Source organism: Canis lupus, chromosome 10, assembly GCF_003254725.2.
Source record: "Canis lupus dingo isolate Sandy chromosome 10, ASM325472v2, whole genome shotgun sequence".
Classification (NCBI taxonomy): Eukaryota; Metazoa; Chordata; class Mammalia; order Carnivora; family Canidae; genus Canis; species Canis lupus.
Window position 1 is genome coordinate 24,760,597 of NC_064252.1, and position 24,227 is coordinate 24,784,823.

The 24,227-nt window shown below is 41.5% G+C and overlaps 1 protein-coding gene, 1 long non-coding RNA gene and 1 pseudogene across 8 annotated transcripts in view; 2 read left to right on the forward strand and 1 right to left on the reverse strand.

The window, feature by feature from the left end:
- Window positions 1-24,227, forward strand: part of LOC112667241 (uncharacterized) — a 74,959-nt gene that overhangs the window by 14,663 nt on the left and 36,069 nt on the right. The window contains exons 3-4 of one of the 7 annotated variants that reach the window (XR_007413744.1): window positions 6,061-6,115; window positions 12,933-13,333. The exons of 4 other annotated variants lie outside the window; for them this stretch is intronic. This is a non-coding gene — a long non-coding RNA (uncharacterized LOC112667241). Of the gene's footprint in view, window positions 1-6,060; window positions 6,116-12,932; window positions 13,334-20,707; window positions 20,853-24,227 lie in introns of all 7 variants that reach the window. 2 more of the 7 variants (XR_004803399.2, XR_007413740.1) reach the window with 2 other exon arrangements.
- On the reverse strand, window positions 2,148-2,719 carry LOC112667234 (60S ribosomal protein L32-like). Its single transcript, XM_035696567.2, has one exon. The coding sequence runs from the start codon at window positions 2,609-2,611 to the stop codon at window positions 2,174-2,176; it is 438 nt and encodes a 145-aa protein (XP_035552460.1). The 5' UTR covers window positions 2,612-2,719; the 3' UTR covers window positions 2,148-2,173.
- Window positions 16,711-19,325, forward strand: LOC112667225 (heterogeneous nuclear ribonucleoprotein A1-like; annotated as a pseudogene).

Genomic DNA, 24,227 nt, shown 5'->3' on the forward strand with positions numbered 1-24,227 from the left:
TATGTTATGTTTATCAGTAATTTGTTAAGATTTTTATTTATTTGAGAGAAAGAGAGAGAATAGGGGAGCAGGAGGATGGGCAGAGGGAGAGGAACTAGCAGACTCTGTGCTGAGCATGGAGCCAGACATGGGCTCCATCCCACAACCCTGAGATCATGACCTGAGCCAAAATCAGGAGTCAGACACTTAACCCACTGAGCCACCCAGGCACCTCTATTTGTTTTTCACAGGCCCTACCTCTACCCCTCAGTAGTTTTTCTTTGGAGCACTTGAGGAATAATGTACCACGTGCATAGATCAGATTGCTTATACATTTACCATTTATTGGGCTATGGTTGGGCCATGATTGACTGTTCTGTATAAAGTTATCACCATTCACATGAAGATCTTTGTGCTGACATAGGTTTTTTGTTTTTCTCTTGGGAAATTTCTACAAGTAGGACTGCGAGTGGTGTATTAAGTATATTTTAGCTTTGTAAGAAACTGCCAAAGTGTTTACACCATTTTACATTCCCACCCACTCCTGTTGCTCCATGTCCTTAACAAAACTTGGTCTTGTCAGTCTTTTTCATGTCGGCCATTCTTTTTTTTTTTTTTTTTAAGATTTTATTTATTTATTCATGAGAGACACAGAGAGAGAGGCAGAGGGAGAAGCAGACTCCATGCAGGGAGCCTGATGTGGGACTCGATCCTGGGCCTCCAGGATCCCGCCCTGGGCCAAAGGTAGGCGCTAAACTGCTGAGCCACCCAGGGATCCCCCTCATGTCAGCCATTCTAACAGGTATGTGGGACTTCACAGTGGTTTTGATTCACATTTTCATATTGCTAACTTTAAAAATAGTCATTTTACCAGCAAAAATGGGTTTATTCAGGAATAATAGAGAATTGCAATCCAGGACACACAGGCTACAGCAAAACCATGGCAAGTCCAATAAACCAAGGAGAGGAATGTTATGTTATAGAGAAGCAGGAAGTTTGAAGGGGCTGGTGTTTGTTTGTTTGTTTTAGAGATTTTATTTATTTACTTTTGTCAGAGAGAACAAACACGAGGCAGGGAGAGGGGCAGAGACCAGGAGAAGCAGAGTCCCTCCCCACTGAGCTGAGAGTCTGATGCAGGACTCAATCCTAAAATCCTGGGATCATGAGCTAAGCTCAAGGGAGATGCTTAACCGGCTGAGCCACCCAGGCAAGAAGGGGCTGTTTTGAGAAAAGCAAGAGTTCAGGGTGACAAGTTTCTCATTGGCTAAGTTAAAAGGGTAGTTGATTTATTTATTTATTTGTTTGTTTGTTTGTTTATTTATTTATTTATTGGATAGTTGATTTCTTATAGGGGAGGCAATGTACATCTTATCCAGTTAGGGCCTGCAACCGATGATTCTTTCCTGTTGACATTCTTCTGCTGGGGTCTGTCACTGACAGCTTTTCCTGTAATTGGTTTTGAGTGTCAGGCTCTTCTTCCAGCCTCCTCTTCTAGCCTCCAGGTCCACTTTAGTGAGATTTCCCTTTATTAATTTTCACAGTAATTACTAGCAATGTTTACTATCTTTTCATGTGCTTATTAGTCAGTTTTATACCTTCATTTATGAAATGTCCAAGTCTTTGGCCCATTTTTATAAATTGGATTAAAAAATAAATTGGGTTGGTCTTTTTTTTAGTTTTAGGAGAGTTGTTTTTTTGGGGGGGTTTGCTTTTTTTTAGGATTTATTTACTAGAGAGAGATCGAGAAAGAGAGAGAGCATGAGTTGGGGGAGGGGCAGAGGGAGAGAATCTTCAACTGAGCCGAGAGCCTGACGCAAGGCCCAATCCCGTGACCCATGAGGTGATGACCTGATCTGAAACCAAGAGTCCGATGCTTAACTGACTGAGCTACCCAAGCGCCCCAGAGTTTTAGGAGTTTTTAAAAAATATAATCTGATTATAAGTCCTTGTCATATATATATATATTGTGAATATTTTCTTCCTCTGTAAGATTTGCCTTTTCATTTTTTTTGATTAGAGAATTTTGATTTTGATGAAGTTCAATTTATCAGCTTTTTCTTTTATTATTGTTTTTTGTGTTCTATGTAATTGTTGCCTATCCTAAGGATGCAAAGATATTCTCTTGTGTTGGCTTCTAAAAATTGTACGGTTTTATTTATTTTTTATTTTTATTTTTTATAGTCTTATGGTTTTATTAACGCAAATATGACCCGCATATTAGCTGTCTATTCAATTCTTCGCTGCGCAGCCTGGCATTGGGATTGGTGACTCTGATGGCCCACTGGGCGGCTCTTTCCACAGTGGCTTTGTGGTTCTTGGAGGATACATTGTGAGCAATCTCTGCACAGTAAGATTTGTTGCACATCAGCAGTGCTTCAAGCTCCTTGATGTGGTGGACTAGGAAATTCCTGAAGCCACTGGGCAGCATGTGCTTTGTCTTCTTGTTGCTTCTGTAACCATTGTTGGGCATCAAGATCTGGCCCTTGAATCTTCTGCACAGCCTATTGTCAATGTCTCTGGGTTTCTGCCAATTGTACTTAATTTTGACGAGTCCGTCTGACTGGTGCCAGATGAACTTCTTGGTCCTCTTTTTAACGATCTTGAGCTTCACCAGAGGTCTGAGGGCAGCCATGATGCTAGTAATAGATGGCTCAAAACTGTATGGTTTGAGATATTTTATTTATTTATTTATTTATTTATTTATTTATTTATTTATTTATTTACTTACTTACTTACTTACTTACTTACTTACTTTACTTACTTACTTACTTATTTATGAGAGAGAGAGGGGGGGGGGGGCAGAGACACAGGAGGAGGGAGAAGCAGGCTCCATGCTGGGAGCCCAGTTTGGGACTTGATCCCGGGACTCCAGGATCATGCCCTGGGCCAAAGGCAGGCGCCAAACCGCTGAGTCACCCAGGGATCCCCGTGATATTACATTTAGATATATGATCTATCTCAAAATAATTTTTATATTTGGTATAAGATAGGGATCAAGGTTAATTTTTTTTTAAAGATTTATTTATTTATTCAGTCAGAGCGAGAGAGAGGCAGAGACAGAAGCAGGCTCCATGCAGGAAGCCCAACTCGATCCCGGATCTCCAGGATCACACCCCGGGCTGCAGGCGGCGCTAAACCGCTGCGCCACCAGGGCTGCCCAAGGTTAATTCTTTATAATGTAAATATCCAGTTATTCTAGCACTATATATTGAAACAAATGTTCTTTCTTCATTGAATTATTTTTATGCTTATTGAAAATCAACTGTACATGTGAGAATTTATTTTTGACCTCTTTCTTTTCCATTGATTTGCCTTTACATCAATACTACACTGTCTTGAATATTTACCTTGTATCCTGCCACTTGGCTAAACTCATTTATCCTAGTAGCTTGAAGTCTGATGCAGGACTCAATCTTAAGACCTTGGACTTTCTTTCTTGTTTTTTAAAGATTTTTTTTTTTTAATCTATTCATGAGAGACAGAGAGGGGGGTGGGGGCAGAGACACAGGCAGAGGGAGAAGCAGGCCCCATGCAGGGAGCCCAATGCGGGACTCGATCCTGGGACTCTAGGATCACGCCCTGGGTCGAAGGCAGGTGCCAAACTGCTGAGCCACCCAGGAAACCCCCCTACTTTTTTTAAAAGAGTGTGTATGCTGTGTGCACAAGTGAGTGAGGGAGGAAGTGCAGAGGGAGAGAGAGAATCTAAAGCAGGCTCCACCTTCAATGCAGTGCCTGATGTGGGGCTTGATCTCATGACCCTGAGATCATGACCTGAGCCAAAATTAATAGTTGGATATTAACTGACTGAGCCATCCAGGTGTCCCTATTCTTTAGGACTTTCTAGTTACACAATCATGTAGTCTGCAAATAAGAACAGCTTTACTGATTTATATCCAATCTTTATGCCTTTTATTTCTTTTTCTTACAGTACACTGGCTGGGACCATCACTACAATGTTGACTAGTATTTAGAGTGGACATCTTTGCATTGCTTCTAATCTTAGGGGGAAAGTACTCACTATTTTGCCAATAAGTATTATTTTTTAAAATATTTTATTTTATTTTTTTTTTTTAAGATTTTATTTATTTATTCATGAGAGACCTACAGAGAGAGAGGCAGAGAAAGAAGTAGGCTCCATGCAGGGAGCCTGACATGGGACTCGATCCCGGGTCTCCAGGATCAGGCCATGGGCCAAAGGTGGCGCTAAACCGCTGAGCCACCCGGGCTACCCCTAAAGATTTTATTTAATTATTCATGAGACACACACACACACACACAGAGGAAGAGACACAGGCAGAGGGAGAAGCAGGTTCCATGCAGGAAGCCCGATGTGGGATTCGATCCTAGGACTATGGGATCATGCCCCAAACCAAAGGCAGACCCTCAACCACTGAGCCACCCAGGCATCCCAAGTATGATGTTGTTACTATAGATTCTTCATAGATGCTCTTTATTAATTTGAAGTAATTACCTACCATCTCTACTTTGCAAGGATTTTTATCTTGAATAGGTATTAAATTTTGTCAAATATTTTTTCTGTATTTATTGAAATGGTATCTGATTTTTCTCTTTTATTATATCAATGTAGTAGATTACATTAATTTTTCTTTTCTTCTCTTTTCTTTTTAAAATATTTTAAAGTATGGGATCCCTGGGTGGCGCAGCAGCTTGGCGCCTGCCTTTGGCCCAGGGCGTGATCCTGGAGACCCGGGATCGAATCCCACATCAGGCTCCCGGTGCATGGAGCCTGCTTCTCCCTCTGCCTGTGTCTCTGCCTCTCTCTCTCTCTGTGACTATCATAAAAAAAATAAAAAAATAAAAAAAAATAAAAAAAATAAAATATTTTAAAGTAATCTCTATACCCAACATGGGGCTCAAACTCAAAACCCCAAGAGCAAGAGTTGTACAGTCTACCAACTGAGTCAGCCAGGCACCCCATGATTTTTCAAATGTTGAACCAATCTTGTGTTACTGGTATAAACTCCATATGGATATGATTATCATTTTTATATATTGCTGGTTTAATTTGCTTATATTTTGTTTTACAACTCAGTAACATTTTTCAATTCATGAATTTTTTGTCTATATTCATGAGTGATATTATCTGCAATCTTCTTTTTTTGTAGTAATGGACTTTGGTATCATTTATACTGTTTCCTAAAACAGGTTAGGAAGTATTCCCTTTTCTTCTTTTTGAAGGAATTTATATAAAATTGGTGTTATATCTTCCTTAAGTATTTGGGTTAATTCACCAATGAAGTCATCTGGGGGCTTGGAGTTTTCTAGTGGAAATACTGTTAATTATGTTTCAATTTCTTTAATAGATAGTGGACTATTCATGTATGTTATATTTTCGTATGTTTTAGTAAATTATATTTTTAAGGAATTTGTCCATTTCATTGAAACTATTAAATATATTGACATAAAGTTGTTCATAATTTTATCTTATTATTCTATAGGTTCTGTAGTTATCAATTTTATTGGATGCTTATTCTATTTATATTTAATTACTGATAGATTGGTTTTAAGTCTGCCATCTTGATATTTTTTTCTCTTTGTCCCCTCTGTTCTTTGTTCCTTTATTGTTTTGGGTTAATTGAATATTTTTAAGTATTTCATTCCTTCTCTTCTATTGACTTTTTAACCAATTTTTTGGATCATTTTTCAAGTGGTTACTTTAGTGATTACAGTGGGTATTCTTAATCTTTCACAGCTCACTTATATTTGATAAAAACCTCTACAACAATTTCATTGTATTTACACCTCTACTATCCTTTGTATTATTGTCATTTATTTTACTTTTATAAATATTATAAACTTCACAATACATTACTATTGTTACCTTTAAAAAAAAAGATTTTTATTTTTAAGTAATCTCTGCACCCAACTTGGGCTTGAAACTCACAACCTTGAAGATCAAGAGTTAGTTGCATGCTCTACCAACTGAGCCAGCCAGGCACCCCTGTTGTTTTTACTTCAAACAGCCAGCTGACTTCTTAAAAGAATTTAAGAAAAGAACAATTATATTTTATATTTACCCACATATTTGCTATTTTTAGTGTGTTTCTTTTCTTCCTATAGGTTTGCATTTTCATCTCTCCTCCAGCCTGAAGAATTTCCTTTAGCATTTCTTGGAGTAAGTGTCTGCTGGCTACAAATTATCCTAGCCTTTGCTTATCTGAAAATGTCTATTTCTTTTTTTTTTTAAGATTTTATTTATTTATTCATGAAAGAGACATAGAGAGAGAGAGAGGCAGAGACACAGACAAAGGAAGAAGCAGGCTCCATGCAGGGAGCCCGATGTAGGACTCGATCCCGGGACCCCAGGATCAAGCCCTGGGCTGAAGGCGGCGCTAAAACGCTGAGCCACCCAGGGATCCCAAGAAAATGTCTATTTCATTAAAAATTTCAATTGTGGTAAAATACACATAAGATTTACCATTAATTTATTTTTAAAATTTTTTAAAGATTTACCATCTTAAAGTGTATATTTCAGTGACACTAAGTATGTTCACATTTTTGTGCAGCCATTGCTACCATCCATCTCCAAAACCTTTTCATCTTCCCTATCCGAAACCCTGTCCTCATTAAACATAATCTCCCAATAGAATAGAGAGCTCAGAAAAATACCTCTTGGTCAAATGATGTTATTTATTTATTTTCTTATTTATGAGAGAGAAAACATGAGCAGGGGGAGGGGCAGAGGGAGCAGACTTCATTGAGCAGGAAGCCTGATTCAGGGCTCAATCCTGGGATCATGACCTGAGCCAAAGGCAGATGATTAACTGACTGAGCCACCCAGGCACCTAAATGATTTTCAACAAGGGTACTAAGACCATTTAATGGGGGAAGGAGTCTTCAACAAGTAGTACTGAGAAAACTGGATTATTCACATGCAGAATTACCTTATATACAAAATTTAACACAAAATGGATAAAAGAATTAAGAGACCCAAGAGATAGAGCTATAAAGACCTAAGAGCTAAAACTACAAAACTCCTAGGGGCACCTGAGAGACTCAGTCAGTTGAGCATCCGACTCTTGGTTTTGGCTTGGGTCATGGTCTCAGGGTCATGAGATCAAGCCCAAAACTGCTTAGAACTGTTTCTCCTTCCTTTGCCCCCTCCCTTATATGCAGTCTCTCTCTCTCTCTCTCTCTCAAATAAATAAAATAAATAAATCTTTAAAAAAAACTATAAAATTCTTAGAAGAAACCATAGGGAAATGCTTCACGACATTGGATTTGGCAGTGATTTCTTGCTATGATGCTAAAAGCACAGGAAATAAAAGTTAAAATCGATCAATTGGACTATATCAGAATTAAGAATTTCTGTTTATCAAAGGACACAATCAACAGTGAAAAGACAGCCTACATGAGCACCTGGCTGGCTCTGTCAGTAGAGCATTCTACTCTTGATCTTGGGGCCATGAGTTTGAGACCAATGTTGGAGGTAGAGTTTGTGGGGGAAAAAAAAAAAGCAGCCTACAGAATGGGAGACAATATTTTATTTTTTAAAAATATTTTCAAATCATATGTCTGATAAGAGGTTAAGAACTAAAATATATAAAGAACTCCTACAACTCAAATGAAACAAAACTCCAAATAACCCAATTAAAAAATGGGCAGAGTGGGGCACCTGGGTGGCTTAGTGGTTGAGCATCTGCTTTTGGCTCAGGTGGTGATCCTAGGATCACCAGGTCCTAGGATCAAGTCCTTCTTTTTTTATGGCTGAGTAAAATTCCTCTGTATATATAAATACAGTGCATTTTCTTTATCTGTTCATCCATCGATGAATGAACATTAAGGTTGTTGCCATGTCTTGGCTGTTTTGAATAAGACTGCAGTGAATATGGGTGCAAATATCTTTTCAAATTAGTGTTTTTATTTCCTTCAGATAAATACTCAAAAATGGAATTGCTGAATTATATGGTAGTTCTATTTTTAGTTATTTGAGGAACCTCCATAATGTTTCCCAGAGTGGCTGCCCCAGTTTACATTCCCTCTAACAGGGCAAAAGGTTGCCTTTTTTTCCTCCACATCCTTACCAATACTTATTATTTCTTAGCTTTTAAAAAGTTATTTATTTATTTATTTACTTACTTTTTTTAAATATATTTTTTTAAAGATTTTATTTATTCATGAGAGACACAGAGAGAGAGGCAGAGACACAGGCAGAGGGAGAAGCGGGCTTCATGCAGGAAGCCTGATGTGGGACTTGATCCCCGGTCTCCAGGATCATGCCCTGGGCTGAAGGCAGATGCTCAACCACTGAGCCACCCAGGCATCCCTACCTACTTATTTTTTTTAAGTAATCTCCACACCCATTGTGGGGCTTGAACTCACAACTCCAAGATCCAGAGTCACATGCTCTATTGACTGAGCCAGCCAGATACACCTCTTGTTTTTTGATTGCAGCCATTCTACCAGGTGTGAAGTGATATCTCATTGTAGTTTTGAATTGTCATTGTATGTTTTTTTTTATTGTATGTTTTTATTGGAAAATGTCTATTTAGATTTTTTTTAGTACTGAGTTGTATGAATTGTTTAACTATTTTGAATATTAACCCCTTATCAGACATAAGATTTATAAATATTTTCTCCCATCCAGTAGTTTTTTTTTTTTTAAACTAAACTCTACACTGAACATGGTGCTCAAACTCATGACCCTGAGATCAAGCCTCACATGTGCTTTATTTTTTAAGATTTTTATTATTTTTATTTTATTTTTATTCAAGAGAGATACATACAGAGAGAGACAGAGAGACAGAGAGGCAGAGAGGCAGAGATACAGGCAGAGGGAGAGGCAGGCTCCATACAGGGAGCCCGATACAGGACTCCATCCTGGGTCTCCAGGATCACGCCCTGGGCTGAAGGCGGCGCTAACCACTGAGCGACCCGGGCTGCCCAAGATTTTAAAAAATTTATTCATGAGAGATACACAGAGAGAGGCAGAGACATAGAAGAGGGAGAAGCAGGCTCACTGCAGGGAGCCCGATGCAGGACTTGATCCTAGGACCCTGGAATCATGACCTGAGCCAAAGGCAGACACTCAACCACTGAGCCACCCAGGTATCCCAAGCCTTACATGTTCTACTGACTGAGCCAGTCAGGTGCCCCATAGCTTGCTTTTTCATTTTGTTAATGGTTTCATTTGCTGTGCAAAAACTTTTTAGTTTAATGTCTTCCCACTTACTTACTTTTGTTTTTGTTGCCTTTTTTTCTTGGATACCAGTTTTTGGTGTGTATGTGATTTCCAGATATTTTCTCCCCTAATGGCTTATCTTTTCATTCTTGTTGCAAAGTAAAAGTTTTAAACCTTAGTTAAGTCCAATTTATCATTTTTTTTAGTCCCATGTATAGGGCCTAACCCAAAGCCATGAAGATTTTCTCCTGTGTTTTCTTCTATGAGTTTTGTAATTTTACATTTTACTTTTAAGTCTATGACCCATTTTGAGTTAATTCTTATAGTTGATGTAGGGTATAGGCTGAAGTTGTTTGAGTGTGGGTGTTTCAGCAAAATTTGTTGAAAAGACTTTACTTTCTCCACTGAGTTAACTTCTGTGAAAAAACAGTTGACCATATTTATGCGGATCTATTTCTGGACTCTTTAGTCTGTTACTTTGACCTACATGTCTGTTCTTTCTCCAGAACCACATTGTCTTGATTACTGTAGCTATCTATATAGTAAGTCTTAGCATCAGTTGGCATGAGTTCTGATGTTTCGTTCTTGTCTTTCAAAATTGTTGACTACTCTGGTTCCTTCGTCTTTCCACATATACTTTAGAATCAGTTTCTTTATATCTGTGGAAAACAGTACTGGAATAATCATTGGAGTTTGTTAAATCTAAAGTTCAATTTGGAGAGAATTGACATATCTACATTGAGTCTATTAATCTGTAAATGGCATTTTTCTCCATATATTTAGGTTTTCTTTGATTTTTTTTATTGGTGTTTTGTACTTTGCAGCACTCATTTTATTAGATTTATACCTAGACATTTCTCTTCCTCATTCTTTTTGAGATATTGTAAATGGTACTGTAAAATATTTCATAGTTTTGAGGCACCTGGGTGGCACAGTTGGTTAAGCTCTGACTCTTGATCTCAGCTCAGGTCTTGATCTCAGGGTCATGAGTTCAGGCCCCATGTTAGACTACATGCTCGGCATGGAGCCTACTTAAAAGAAAAATCAGGTTTGCTTTTTTTTTTTTTTAAAGATTTTATTTATTTATTCATTAGAGACACACAGAGAGAGGCAGAGACACAGGCAGAGGGAGAAGGTTCATGCCTTCTCCAATCTCCATGGGGATTGATATGGGGCTCAATCCTAGGATCATGATCTGAGCCAAAGACAGACACTTAACTGAGCCACCCAGGTGCCCAGTTTTTTTTAAAGTTTGACTGCCACCTGAAACTAATATATAACAATGTATGTTAATTATATTTGAATAAAAAATAATTTGACTGCCAGTTCCAATATTAGAGTGGTCTGTGTGCCTATTTTTGTTGCCTAGTAATTCTTTGTGGAGTGAATCACATTTTTCCGTTTTTTGTGTGTCTAGCAGTATTTCATCGTATAGTGGACATTATGGATGATAGGTCATAGTGACTCTGAACGGGTTGAGTTATGTTTTATTGGGTGGTTAAATTCCTGGCAGACTACTCTGATCTTCTGGCTTGGTTTTAGGATTCACTGGGGCAGCCTGTCTTGGTTTTACCTTTAATGGTAGAATCGATTTCTTAGTCTTGAGAGGTACCCTTCAAGTGTAGCTCTTCTGGGGTGTCGGTAGAAAGCCAAGGTGTTTCCTAAGCCCCTCTAACCTGGCAGGACTCATACTCTCAATTGCTCTTCTTCTGTAGTGAGTGGCTGCTGAAACCTCTGCTTGGCCTTCCAGCCTCCCCCTGGGCACCTAAGGGTCTCACCACTAAGTGCAGCTCAGGAGTCAGCCAGTGGCTAGAAGGGAGCCATTCACAGAATCTGGGGCTCCTTTTGTGGCTCTCTCCTTTCTAGAATTCCCCAACCTGCTGAATTTCTAGCCTCTCTGGTAGCCCTGAACCTTGACCTCTGACTGCTCAGGCCATTAGATGGCCACTTTCAGCAGGAACCCTGGCCCTGGCCTGCTCAATGGACTGTAGCACTTTTGGGGGAAAAGCCTTGCAAAGTTGGATCTCACCCAGGTGTGGTCTCTTTTTAAAAGGATAAAGTTTGGGGGATCCCTGGGTGGCTCAGCGGTTTGGCGCCTGCCTTCAGCTCAGGTTGTGATCCTGGAGTCCCGGGATTGAGTCCTGCATCGGGCTCCCTGCATGGAGCCTGCTTCTCCCTCTGCCTGTATCTCTGCCTCTCTCTCTGTTTCTCTCATGAATAGATAAATAAAATCTTAAAAAGATAAATAAATAAATAGATGATAGATAGATAGATAGATAGATAGATAGATAGATAGATAGATAAAAATTAAAAAATAAAAGAATAAAGTTTTCTGGGAGCGCCTGCCTGGTTCAAGTCAGTAGAACATGTAATCTTGGTCTCTGGGTTGTGAGTTAGAGCCCCATGTTAGTATAGAGATTACTTAAAAACAAAATCTTAAAAAAAAAACAAAAACCAAAATCTTAAAAAAGAAAAGTAGAATTTTCTCCATTTTGCCTGCTTTTTGTTGCTCTTTAGTATTTTCATCTTGTTAAAAATATTTTCTATATATACATAAAAATGGATATATGTTATACATGTGCATATATAAATGTGTATATACACACACACACACCTGCATATATATGTTAGAATTTTAGGGCAAGTTGAGTGGTTCAGTTGGTTAAAGCATCTACCTTTGACTCAGATCATGATCCCAGGGTTCTGGAATCGAGCCCTGCATCGAGCTCCCTGCTCACCAGGGAGCCTGCTTCTCCCTCTCCCTCTGCCTGTCTCTCCACCTGCCTGTACTCTCTCTCTTTCAGTCAAATAAATAAAATCTTAAAAAAAAAAAAAAAGAATTTTCTCTTGTTGAGAGTAGGGTTAGTCTCATATATAAGGTACATTGCCATAACCAACAGCTGGGACCTTCACTTAATTTTAATCTTCTGTGACTCTTGATAAAATTATCTCATCATTTTGGGGTTTGAGGATACAAATTTAAAAATAAACCTACCATATGACACCCGCTGCCTGCCGATGGAGCATGTCCTGGACAATCTGTGGTATCCTCTGCGGAAGAGGTGTTCCCTGTGTGCTCACCTTGCACGCGACTGTGATTCCAGCCCCTTCCTCGTTCCTGGTTTTCCACTTGGGCCACCGCATCCTTGCCCATTTGCCATCTGATTTCCTTGTGTGCATCAACTGCAGAATGGTGTGCAAACCCACAGTTCAGGGTCATTCTGGCTTTGGTCTGGAAATGCCCGTGGTCTGTGGAGCGCTCTCTCAAGTTACCTTTCGGCCACTTAGCTCCTCTTTCTTGGTTCTCAGGCTCTCTTCCTCCTGCAGCAGGGCGGCCCCAGAGCCCGGTTCCCTTCCCATCCCTTCTGCTATTTCCTCATTATCCCCTGCAAACGTCTCTCCTGGGACTGGAGAGATGCTTAGGCAAGAATCCCTAAGTAGTGGGGAGGCAGACACACGGTATCTGGCCTGACTGGCGTCCTGCAGCGGCCACCTGGGTCCCTCCTGCGTGGACCCTGCCTGCAGCACGTCCCACCAATTTGTTCACTTCCTCCTGCTCTCCAAGCTCTGTCTCTGGTCCTTTTTTTCTTTTTTAAGATTTTATTTATTTATTCATGAGAGATAGAGACAGAGACAGAGAGAGAGAGAGAGAGAGACAGGCAGAGGGAGAAGCAGGCTCCCTGCAGGGAGCCCAATGTGGGACTCGATCCCGGGACCCCAGGTCACATCCCGGCTGAAGGCAGGTGCTGAACCGCTGGGCCACCAGGAATCCCTGTCTCTCGTTCTAATTATGGTCTTCTCTCCACTCCAGGTCACCTTAGTATCCCCGCAATCGGGCCAGTGTGAGTTGAATTTGCATGCCCGACCTGGTTTTCTCCCCAGGGGAACATTAGCGCATCTGCTCCTTCATTTAATAACTTTGCCTGCCAAGGCTCAGATCAAAATGCCATCCACGCTGAATCCAAGAGGCCTGTGTGCCTTCATTGTGCCTGATTATGTGCTTGGTGTGGTCCTGGCATGTGCGAGATCTCTGTTGCCAGTAGAACGATGCTTCAGCCGGTGAGAACCCCCTTCCTGCACAGGTGATGCATGGGCCGCCGCCACCAGCTCCAGGGCCCCCAGGCAGCCCTGACCTCCTATCCCTCGCAAGGAGGAGAAGCTAAGGGGAGTTTTATCAGACACCCGTCTCCTCTGCTCCTACTCCTCTGAGAGGTGAGCCTCCTGTTCCAGATGAGGGCACTGTGGTACAGAAGAATTTGTGTAAATCTGTCACCAGTTCCCTCCATGACTTTGGGCAAGTTCTTTCATCTTGCTGCATTTCAGTGTTCTCCTGGGTAGGGCTGGAGTCACAGTAGCACTTACCCCACAGGGATTTGGGGAGTTCTAACAGAGCTTAGCAGTGCCTGGCAGACCACAACTTCTCAGGAACTTTTAGCTGTAATTTTTATTTTTATTTTTATTTTTTTTTTAAGTGACAGTTTTACTTTTTCCTCTCCAATTTTTTTTAAGACTTTATTTATTTATTCCTGAGAGACACAGAGAGGGAGAGGCACAGAGACAGGCAGAGGGAGAAACAGGCTGGTTTGATCCTGGTTCTTCAGGATCATACCCTGGGCTGCAGGCAGTGCCAAACCGCTGAGCCACTGGGCTGCCCTGTAATTTTTATTCTAGATCAAAAGCACAGAGCTAGTGGGTAGTAGAACCAGGACTTAAGATAAGTCACCAGGATTGAAACAAATTCTAAACAGGAGACAGATTACAGTGAGAGGGGCTCAGGGGAGCATGGACACGGGGCAGTGTGCTGGATCCTGCAGCCCGAGGCAGAGGCCCTGTCTGAGGAGGGGATACTTGAGTGGAGAGCTGGGGATCAGAAGGAGCTTGTCATGCAATGGCCATGGGCAAGGCTGGGCCTGGGCGCAGTGAGCGTGGTGAGCCCAGAAAGCAGGCCCGCATGACACAGGAGAGCAGGGATGAGGTAGCGTGTACAGCGGGAACAGTGGGTGACTGGAGCTCAGATGTGCGGTGAGAGCAAGTGCTCTGTAGGAGGAAAGGAATCTTTGTGGGCCAGTGATCAGCACAGCTCTCTGGGAGAAGAAGTCCTTGAGCCACCACTGAGCGCTTTCTGCGTGCCCTGACTCTGTGCCAAGTGCCATGGATGGTTGCAGGTCAAACTGGAAATGAGACTGGAGGAAAAGCTGGGGAACGACCCGGGAAAGGCCAGCTGGCCCTAGACAGATTCCCACTGGGGGACCCGCATCACGCTAGCAAGCCAGCTGTAGTCTTGGGCCTGCAGGCTCAGAAAGCCAGCTCAGCACAGGGAGGGCACTTCCTGTCCTCAGCGCCCCTGACTGATGAGTGAGGATGCAGGGGCTGACCGAACCCCGAGAGCTCGTAGACATACATGGAGAAGTTGGGAACTGATGGAGCGCGCTCTTCTGGGAGGCAGGCCAAGTGGGATGCCCAGTTATCATTTGGCCATTGCTGGGAGGTGTGGGACTTGTTCAGTGGGAGCTGGTTGGCAACGAGTGTCCATTTTTTAATATATTTTTTAAGATTTTATTTATTTATTTGATGGAGAGAGAGCATGAGCAGGGGAGTGGCAGGCAGAGGGAGGGAGAGAGAGAAGCATACTGTCCGCTTAGCAGTGAGCTTGATGTGAAGCTTGCATCCTAGGACCCTGGGATCAAGACCTGAGCTGCAGGTAGACTCTTAACCGACTGAGCCACCCAGGCCCTCCACTTTCTCTCTATCTCTCTTTTTAAAAATATTTTATTTATTTATTTGAGAGAGAGAGAGAGAGAGAGCAAGTGAGCATGAGCTCAGGAAAGGGCAGAGGGAGAGGGAGAGAGAAACTCAAGCAGACTCCCTGCCGAGCACAGGGCCTGACATGGGGCTCAATCCCATGACCCTGAGATTATGACCTGAGCTGAAATCAGTAGTTGGAAGCTTAACCATCAGAGCCACCCATGCGCCCTGACACTGCCTTCTCTTGCTGGAGTGGGGTGGGCGTATCTGGCCACCCTTTATTCTGTATTTCTATTGCTGACAGGCCTTTCTTCTGATGTGTTAACATCAGTCATGGATTCAGTGTAGCCTCGGGACCTACTCTGTTTCTCGTGCTGACTCTGTATCATCGAGCTCATCCATGAGGGGACATTCTATTTCTCGTTTCCATTTTCCTTCCTGTGTGGTTGGGAGAATCCTAACATTTCTGTGTACTGATACAGAGACTTCATAAGAGCCCCGATTCATTTACTTGCAAAATGAGGATTATCATCCTCCCTTCAGGGAGAGCTGGAGCTGTGCTATGTGATGTAGCAGCCACGAGCTACATGTGACTATTTAAGTTCGAATTAATTAAAAATTCAGTTCCCTTTTGCACCTTTCTTTCTTTCTTTTTTTTTTTTTTTTTAAAGATTTTATTTATTTATTTATTCATGAGAGACACACAGAGAGAGAGAGGGAGGCAGAGACACAGGCAGAGGGAGAAGCAGGCTCCACACAAGGAGCCTGACGTGGGACTCGATCCCGGGTCTCCAAGATCACACCCTGGGCTGAAGGCAGCGCTAAACTGCTGAGCCACCCAGGCTGCCCCCTTTTGTACCTTTCAAGTGCTCAGTAGCCACCTGTGGCTGGTGGCTCTATACTGGACAGTGAAGAGCTACAACATTTCCACCATCACAGAGTGTCCTCTCCAGAGTTCAATGAAATGATGGTTAAAAGCACAGTAAAGGGATCCCTGGGTGGCACAGCGGTTTGGCGCCTGCCTTTGGCCCAGGGCGCGATCCTGGAGACCCGGGATCAAATCCCATGTCGGGCTCCCGGTGCATGGAGTCTGCTTCTCCCTCTGCCTGTGTCTCTGCCTCTCTCTCTCTCTCTCTCTCTCTCTCTCTCTCTGTGACTATCATAAACAAATAAAAATTAAAAAAATAAAATCTTTTAAAAAAAATAAAAGCACAGTAAATGATGCTGAGTCCTAGTGGTTGTTGGGATTGGTGGCCTGGTGCCAGGGAGGACCAGAGAAGATGCGGTCTCTGGCCAGGAAGTTTGTCTAGATGAGATAAGATGGGACACGTCTTTGAACGGACCCACGATAAGGTCATAGCAGACTGGAGGGGCCTATGTGAGTTGAAAGATTCCTTCTAGGCTCACTGAGGCCTAAGGAGAGCAGAGAAGGGACTGAGAAGTATGCTGGGAGTGTCTTAGGGTGGACTCCATGGGACACTGAACCTTGAGTTGAGCCTTGCTTCAGTCCCTTGAGAAGGAAACCGTACAGACTTGTCCTTGCACCTCCTCCTCTTCTTTTGTTGCTCCTTCTAATGTCAGGATTTTTCTTGGAACTCATCAGTTGCAGGGGAAAATTAGGGCTCAGAGTTCTGAACCCCCCCTGGCTGCCCTCCTTGATGTTCTCTGCACTCCCACTAGCTGGGGGAAGAGGAGGAAACAGCGATGATCTAAAGAGCATCAGGGGTCTCTAGAACTCTTTCTGCAGTAAGTCTGCTGTTTCCATGACAACTGCTTGACCAGGCCAACACTTTGTGATGCTCGTATAAGCATTTTCAGTTGTTCATAAAATACAATGAAAAAAAATCATGGGAATATTAGAAGGAATGAACTAAAGATGGAATTGGATGTGTAGTATTACAGAGTAGAAACCACTGGGCCCAAGAGCTTCCTTTTTTCTCCTTCATTTAGTCATCCGTCCTTCCGTCCATCCATCCACCCACCCACCCACCCATCCATTCATTCAACATTTATTGAGCAGCTACTCTGTGCCAAGTACTGTGTTCTCTGCTCTAGGCCCAGAGAGACAAAGATGAATGATGCTCTCTGAGAGCTCAGTCCAGTGGGAGACACACTCAAATGGAGAAAGTTATAATACAGAGTAATATGTGCTCATATGCTGGAGTTGAGGTCTTTAAAAACATGGAGGGAGAGCCAGAGAATGCTCATGGAGCAGGAATATGGAGCTGGGTCCTGAAGGGTGAGTGGGAATTCCAGACAGAGGAAACATCATGAACCCAGGGAAGAGAAAACACATCCAAAGCATGTTTTGATGAGAAATAGTGTGACACTGTATGTTAGAGTTGTTGCAAGATGGAACAGTGTGTGTTGGAAGGTGGTGATATTGGGGAAGGGAGCGAGACTGGATTGTGAATGCCATGCTAATTTGGAAATTGGAATCTGACCGACAGCTAATTTGTGATCTAGAAAGTTTTTACTTATTTATTTGTTAAATATTTTATTTACTTATTTGAGAGAGAGCATGCAGAGGCAACGGCAGAGGGAGGGCTCAATCCCAGAATTGATCTAGGTGCCCTCTAGAAAGCTTTTAATCAAGAAGATGACAAAGATAATCTGGGTGTGGTTAGGGGGATGCATTGAGGGAGAAAGGCTGGAGATTGGGAGACTAGTTGGAAGCTACTATGATAGACTAGGAAAGAGTATCTCTGAGGACCTGACCCAGGCCAGTAGGAGAGGCCAGAAAGGCCAAGTTCATGAATGACTTAGGGGATAGAATAGCCAAGACTTGCAGTGGATGAGAACAAATAGGAGGGAGGAACTGAGAAGACGCTGTGGTTTTCTACTTGAGCAGCTGGGGATCAATGGTCATTAAAGAGACAGTAAGATGTGTTTAAGGAGTAGGTGATGAGCCCAGGATAGGGCATGTGGAGCTGGAGATGTCTAGTATATTTGGGAAGGAGCTCTTTCTCCTGCCTTTGGGGAATGTGTGGGCCTGAGACTTAGTGGGGGAGGCCTGGGCTGAAAATAGAGGTTATGAATGAATGCAAAACTTTGGAAGTGGAAGGTCAGCCAGAAAAGTGTTGAGAGAGCATGCAGAAATCTGAGAAATAAAAACAAAACCAGAAAAACCAATATTTAAGAAATTGGCCAAAACTATGAAACCTGTCTGGGAAAGGTTAAAGGCATGTGGTTGGAGAAGGAGGAGGAAACTTGGGAGAGATGGTATTAAGGAAGTCAAAGAGAGTGTTTTAGAAGCAAGGAATGGCCAAGAGCATCATATCTGGCAGAAAGATGTGAAACAACCGATGAAAGTCTGAGGAGCCATTTTGAGCAATGGGGAACGCTTACGGACTGTATGGTAATGAGAGATCCAAACACCAAGCACTCCAGAGGCTTTGGGTTTGTCACGTATGCCACCGTGGAGGAAGTGGATGCAGCCATGAATGCAAGGCCACACAAGATGGATGGAAGAGTTATGGAACCAAAGATGGCGGTCTCAAGAGATGATTCTCAAAGACCTGGTGCCCACTTAACTGCGAAAAGGATTTTTGTTGGTGGCATTAAAGAAGACACTGAAGAACATCGTCTAAGAGATGATTTTGAACACTATGGGAAAATTGAAGTGATTGAGATCATGACTGACCGAGGCAGTGGCAAAAAGAGGTTTTGCTTTTGTGACATTTGATGACTATAACTCTGTAGACAAGATTGTCATTCAAAAATCCCATACTGTGGATGGCCACAACTGTGAAGTAAGGAAAGCACTATCGAAGCAAGAGATGGCTAGTGCTTCATCCAGCCAAAGGAGGCCAAAGTGCTTCTGGAAACTTTGGTGGTAGTCATGGAGGTAGTTTTGGTGGGAATGAGAACTTTGGTCATGGAGGGAACTTCAGCAGTCGAGGTGGCTTCGGTGGCAGTGGGGATGGCTATAACGGATTTGGTAATGATGGAAGCAACTCTGGAGGTGGCGGAAGCTAGCATGATTTTGGCAATTACAACAATCAGTCCTCAAATTTTGGACCCATGAAAGGAGAAGATTTTGGAGGCAGAAGCTCTGACCCCTATGGTGGTGGAGGCCAATACTTTGCCAAACCACGAAATCAAGGTGGCTATGGCGGTTCCAGCAGCAGCAGCTATGGCAGTGGCAGAAGGTTTTAATTACTGCCAGGGAACAAAGCTTAGCAGGAGAGGAGAGCCAGAGAAGTGACAGGGGAGCTACAGGTTACAACAGATTTGTGAACTCAGCCAAGCACAGTGGTGGCAGGGCCTAGCTGCTACAAAGAAGACATGTTTTAGACAATACTCCTGTGTACAGGGCAAAAAACTCGAGGATTGTATTTGTGACTAATTGTATAACAGGTTATTTTAGTTTCTGTTTTGTGGAAAGTGTAAAGCACTCCCACAAAGCGTTTTATTGTAGATTTTTTTTTTGCACCCATGCTGTTGATTGCTAAATGTAATAGTCTGATCATGATGCTGAATAAATGTGTCTTAAAAAAAAAAAAAAAAAGAAAGATGTAAGGAAATACGAAAAACATTGTGTCTTTTTTTAAATGTCTTTTAAGTCAACTTTAATTCAATATAATGTAATAAAATGTATCCATTATAAGTGTATAGTTTAATGAGTAACCACCACCACAAAGAATAGAACCATTTCCACCATTCCCAAGAGTTCCTGCCTATCCTTGGCAGTCATCTATCCTGCCTCTAGGAAACCCCTATTCTGCTTTTTGGTACTAGAATTGCACGTACATGGAATCACACAGTGTATACTTTTGTATGTGGCTTTTCTCACTCAGCATTAAGTTTTTGAGATTTATCCATGTTTTTTGCATGTATTAGGCTGTTTCTTTTCACTGAACTACTACTCAGTGTATGGATATCTTCACCTAGTGACAGGCATTTAGATTATTTTCAGTTTGGGGCTGTTGTGAATAAAGCTACTGGGAATGTGCATATGCAGTAGACAAATGTATAGGGTAAGTACCTCGGAATGGTGTTTCTGGGTCTTACAGTAAGGGTATGATCAACTTTATAAAAAAACATCAAACTGTTTTCCAAAGTTTCCAACAGAACAAATAGAAATTGAGAATTCTAGTTGTGCCAACACTTGGTAGGCTTACCAACACTTGGTATAGACAGTCTTTTTAACTTGAGCCATTTTAGTGGATATATATCTTATTGTCATTTTAATTTGCATTACCCTGAAGATTAATGCTGTTAAGCAGTTTTCATTTGTTTATTGGCCATTCATGTATCTTACTGTGTGAAGTTTCTGCTTAAATCTTTTGCCCACTTTTTAAAAAGATTTTATTTGTATTTAGAGAGAGAGAGAGAAAGAGAGAGAGAGAGAGAAAACAAGCAGAGGCAGAGGGAGAAAGAGAAGCAGACTCCCCCTGAATAGGGAGCCTGATGCAGGGCTCGATCCCAGGACCCTGGAACTGTGATCTGAGCTGAAGTAAGTCTTTTGCCCACTTTCTAATTGAGTTAGTTGTCTTCTTATTATTAAGCTGTAGGTCTTCTTTATCTATTCCACATACCAGTCTTATCAAGCCCATCAAGCATATGTGTTGTGAACATCATCTCCCCATCTGTGGATTGCCGTTTCATTTTCTTAAAGGTATTTTTTGAAGAGAAGTGTTAAATTGTGTTTTAGTCAAATTAATCAAAATGTTCTTTTATTATTCATGATTTTCATGTCCTATCCAAGGAATCTTTGCCTCTCTAGGTTTGCAAAGATTTTCTACTATATTTCCTTCTAGAAGTTTCAATAGTTGTAGCTTTTACTTTTAAGTCTGATGTAATATATATTTTAATTTTTTATTTATTTATTCATGACAGACAGAGAGAGGCAGAGACATAGGCAGAGAGAGAAGCAGGCTCCAGGCCGGGAGCCCAATGTGGGACTTGATCCCGGGACTCCAGGATCACCCCCTGGGCTGAAGGCAGACACTCAAGGTGTCTGAGCCACCCAGGTGGCACTGAGGTAATATTTTTATATGGCTTGGTGTATAGATCAAAGTTTTTGTTGTTTTGTTTATAACTGGTGGTTCCACTATCACTTATTCTGAAGATGATCCTTTCACTGTTGAATTACGCTGGTACTTCTGTTGCCCATCGGTTGTCCACAAATGAGTGGGTCTCTTTTTTGGACTGTATTCTGTTCCAATAATCTGCCTGTTTATGCTTATAATAATATCTTACTCTTCTGATTATTGTGACTTATATAAGTCTTTATCAAGTAGAAGTCTTTGAACTTAGTTTTTCCTTTTCAAAATTGTTTTGACTATTAGATCCTTTGCGTTTCCATATACATTTTATAATCAACTTGTCTATAAAAAAAAAAAAAACAGCCCTGGAATTTTTACTGTGATTGCACTGAATCTAAATTCAAGTGGGGGAAAATATCATCTTAATAATATTGAACCTTTCAGTTCATGAGCATGGCATGTCACTCCATGTAGGCTTTTTATTTTTTATTTTTTAAAAATATTTATTTTTTATGCTTATTTTTAAGGATTTCATTTATTCATTTGAGAGAGAGAGTGAGTGGGAGAGAGAAGCTGAAGCAGACTCCACACTGAACGGAGTGCCCAACGCAGGGCTTAACCCATGCCCGCAAGATCATGACCTGAGCCAAAACCAAGGGTTGGATGTTTTACCGAATGAACCACCCAGGTGCTCCTAAAGATTTACTTTTTTTTTTTTTTTTAAGATTTTATTTATTTATTCATGAGAGACACATACACACACACACAGAGGCATAGACACAGGCAGAGGGAGAAGCAGGCTCCATGCAGGGAGCCTGATGTAGGACTTGATCCCAGGACCCCAGGATCACAACCTGAGCCGAAGGCAGACGCTCAACCACTGAGCCACCGAGGCGTCCCAAGATTACTTATTGTTTAAAAGATTTATTTATTTATTTTAGAGAGAGTGGAGGGAGGGGAGAGGAAAAGAAAATCTCTAGCAGACTCCCTGCTGAGTGAGGAGCCCGCACAGGGGCTCCATCTTACAACCCAGACATCATGACCCAAGCCGAAATCAAGAGTCTGATGCTTAACTACCTGAGCCCAGGTGCCCCTACTTAAGCTTTTTAAATTTCTTTACCTGGTATTTAGTACTTTTCATTGTAAGGCATTTCACATGTTTTGTTAGATTTATTCTGAAGTATTTCGTATTTTAATGCTGTTATAGATAGTACTATTAAAAAATAATTCCCTGGGCTTCTGATTCTGGGAAGATAGAGTAGACGTATTTTTCCTATTTCTCTTGATAAGTACAAGTAAAAGCCCTGGACACTATATATATATTGAGATTATATATTGAACAAACAAGAAGATTTTGGAAGGTGGAGTGAAGGAGGCAGGCCAGATAGGAGGTTTGGACACCGGGAATGATATGATGGCAAGTTCCTGGGTTTCTTTTTGCCTCATGCTTCCCAGACTGGATCTGAAGAAGCCTGGAACCTGGAACTGCCAACAGGCACAAACAAAAAGAAATCTCAAACCAAAGGCCCAGGAAAAGGGCAGCCTGGCAAGATAGGAATGAAAAAGAAATCAAGACATTTGGAGATAGAGGAAGACTAAGAGAATTTGTCTCCAGAAGACCCACCCTAAAAGAATGACTAAAAAAATTGTCCAAACAGGAAGGAAATAACAAAAGAAATGGAATCTTACAACATCAGAAAGGAAAAAATAACACTGTAAGAGTGAAAATATGGGTCAATACATAGACTTCTCTTTTTGAGTTTTCTAAGTTATATTTGACAGTTGAAGTACAAACTTACCTAATGTGGTTCTCAATGTTTGTAGAGAAACATACTAGAATGAGGCAGGAAAGAGGGGTGTGAATGGAGGTAAGGTTTTGGTACTTTATTCAAACTGGTAAAATGTCAACACCAGGAGATTTTATAGGTTATAGGTTATGTATATATAATGAAACAGCTAAACACTAAAATGCTATACAAAGCAATGCACTAAAAAACACTATAGATAAATTCAAATGGAATTCTTCAAATATTAAGGTAATTCACAATAAGGCTGGAAAAGGAAAACAGAAATGAAAAAGCAGAGAGGGGCAGCCCGGATGGCTCAGCGGTTCAGCGCCTGCCTTTGGCCCAGGGCATGATCCTGGAGACTTGGGATTGAGTCCTACGTCGGGCTCCCTGCATGGAGCCTGCTTCTCCCTCTGCCGGTGTCTCTGCCTCTCTCTCTCTCTCTGTCTCTCATAAATAAATAAATAAAATCTTAAAAAAAATAAAGCAGAATAGGGAGGGAATTTATAGCACTTACTGTTTATATTGGAAAAGAAGAAATGTATTTTTAAAAACCCACAGCAATTAGAAAGAAGGAAATAATAAAGATAGAAATCAATGAGCTTGGTTGCCTGGTTGGCCTAGTAGAACATATGACTCAATCTGAGGGTCATGAGTTCACAAAGCACCATGTTGGGTATGGAGCCTGTTGAAAAACAAAAATCAGTGCAGCACCTAGGTGGCTCAGTTGGTCAAGCACCTGACTACTGATTTCAGCTCAGGTCATGGTCTCATCTCAGGGTTTTTTTTTTTTTTTGGTCTCAGGGTTCTAAGACTGAGCCCTGCATCAGGCTCTGTGATCGGTGTAGAATCTGCTTGTCCCTCTCTCCTCCCTGATTCCTCTCTCTCTCTCTCTCTCTGTCAAATAAATAAGCAAAACCTTAAAAAAATAAAAATTAGTGTTAAAAAAAGAAGTCAATGAGATTGAAAATAGAAAAAAATCAAACAAAAACTTCATTCTTTTAATAGATCAACAAAATTGACAAACCACGTTATTAAGATCAGTAATGAAATAGGGGATATCACTACAGATTCTGCAGACATTAAAGGATAGTGAGAGAATACCACAGACAACTCTATACACACAGATTTGACAACTTAGGTGAAATGGACCAGTTCTTTAAAAAGTATAAACTACCTCATATCATCAAATATTAAAGAGATAATCTGAACAATCCTGTAACTATTAAGGAAATTGAATTCATAAAATCCCCTGAGAAGTCTCTAGATCCAGATGGTTCCATTGGAGAGTTCTTTTTTTTTTTTTTTTTTTTAAGATTTTATCTATTTATTTGACAGAAGGAGAGAGACAGACACAGAGAGAGTGCTCACAGCAGGCAGAGGGAGAAGGAGAAACAGACTGCCCACTGAGCAGGGATCCTGATGTGAGGCTTAGTCTCAAGACCCTGAGACCTTGACCTGAGCCAAAGGCAGACACTTAACCGGCTGAGCCACCCAGGCATTCCTCATTGGAGACTTCTAAAAAACATTTAAAGAATTAATACCAGTTCTACACAATCTCCTTCAGAAAGTAGAAGAGGAGAG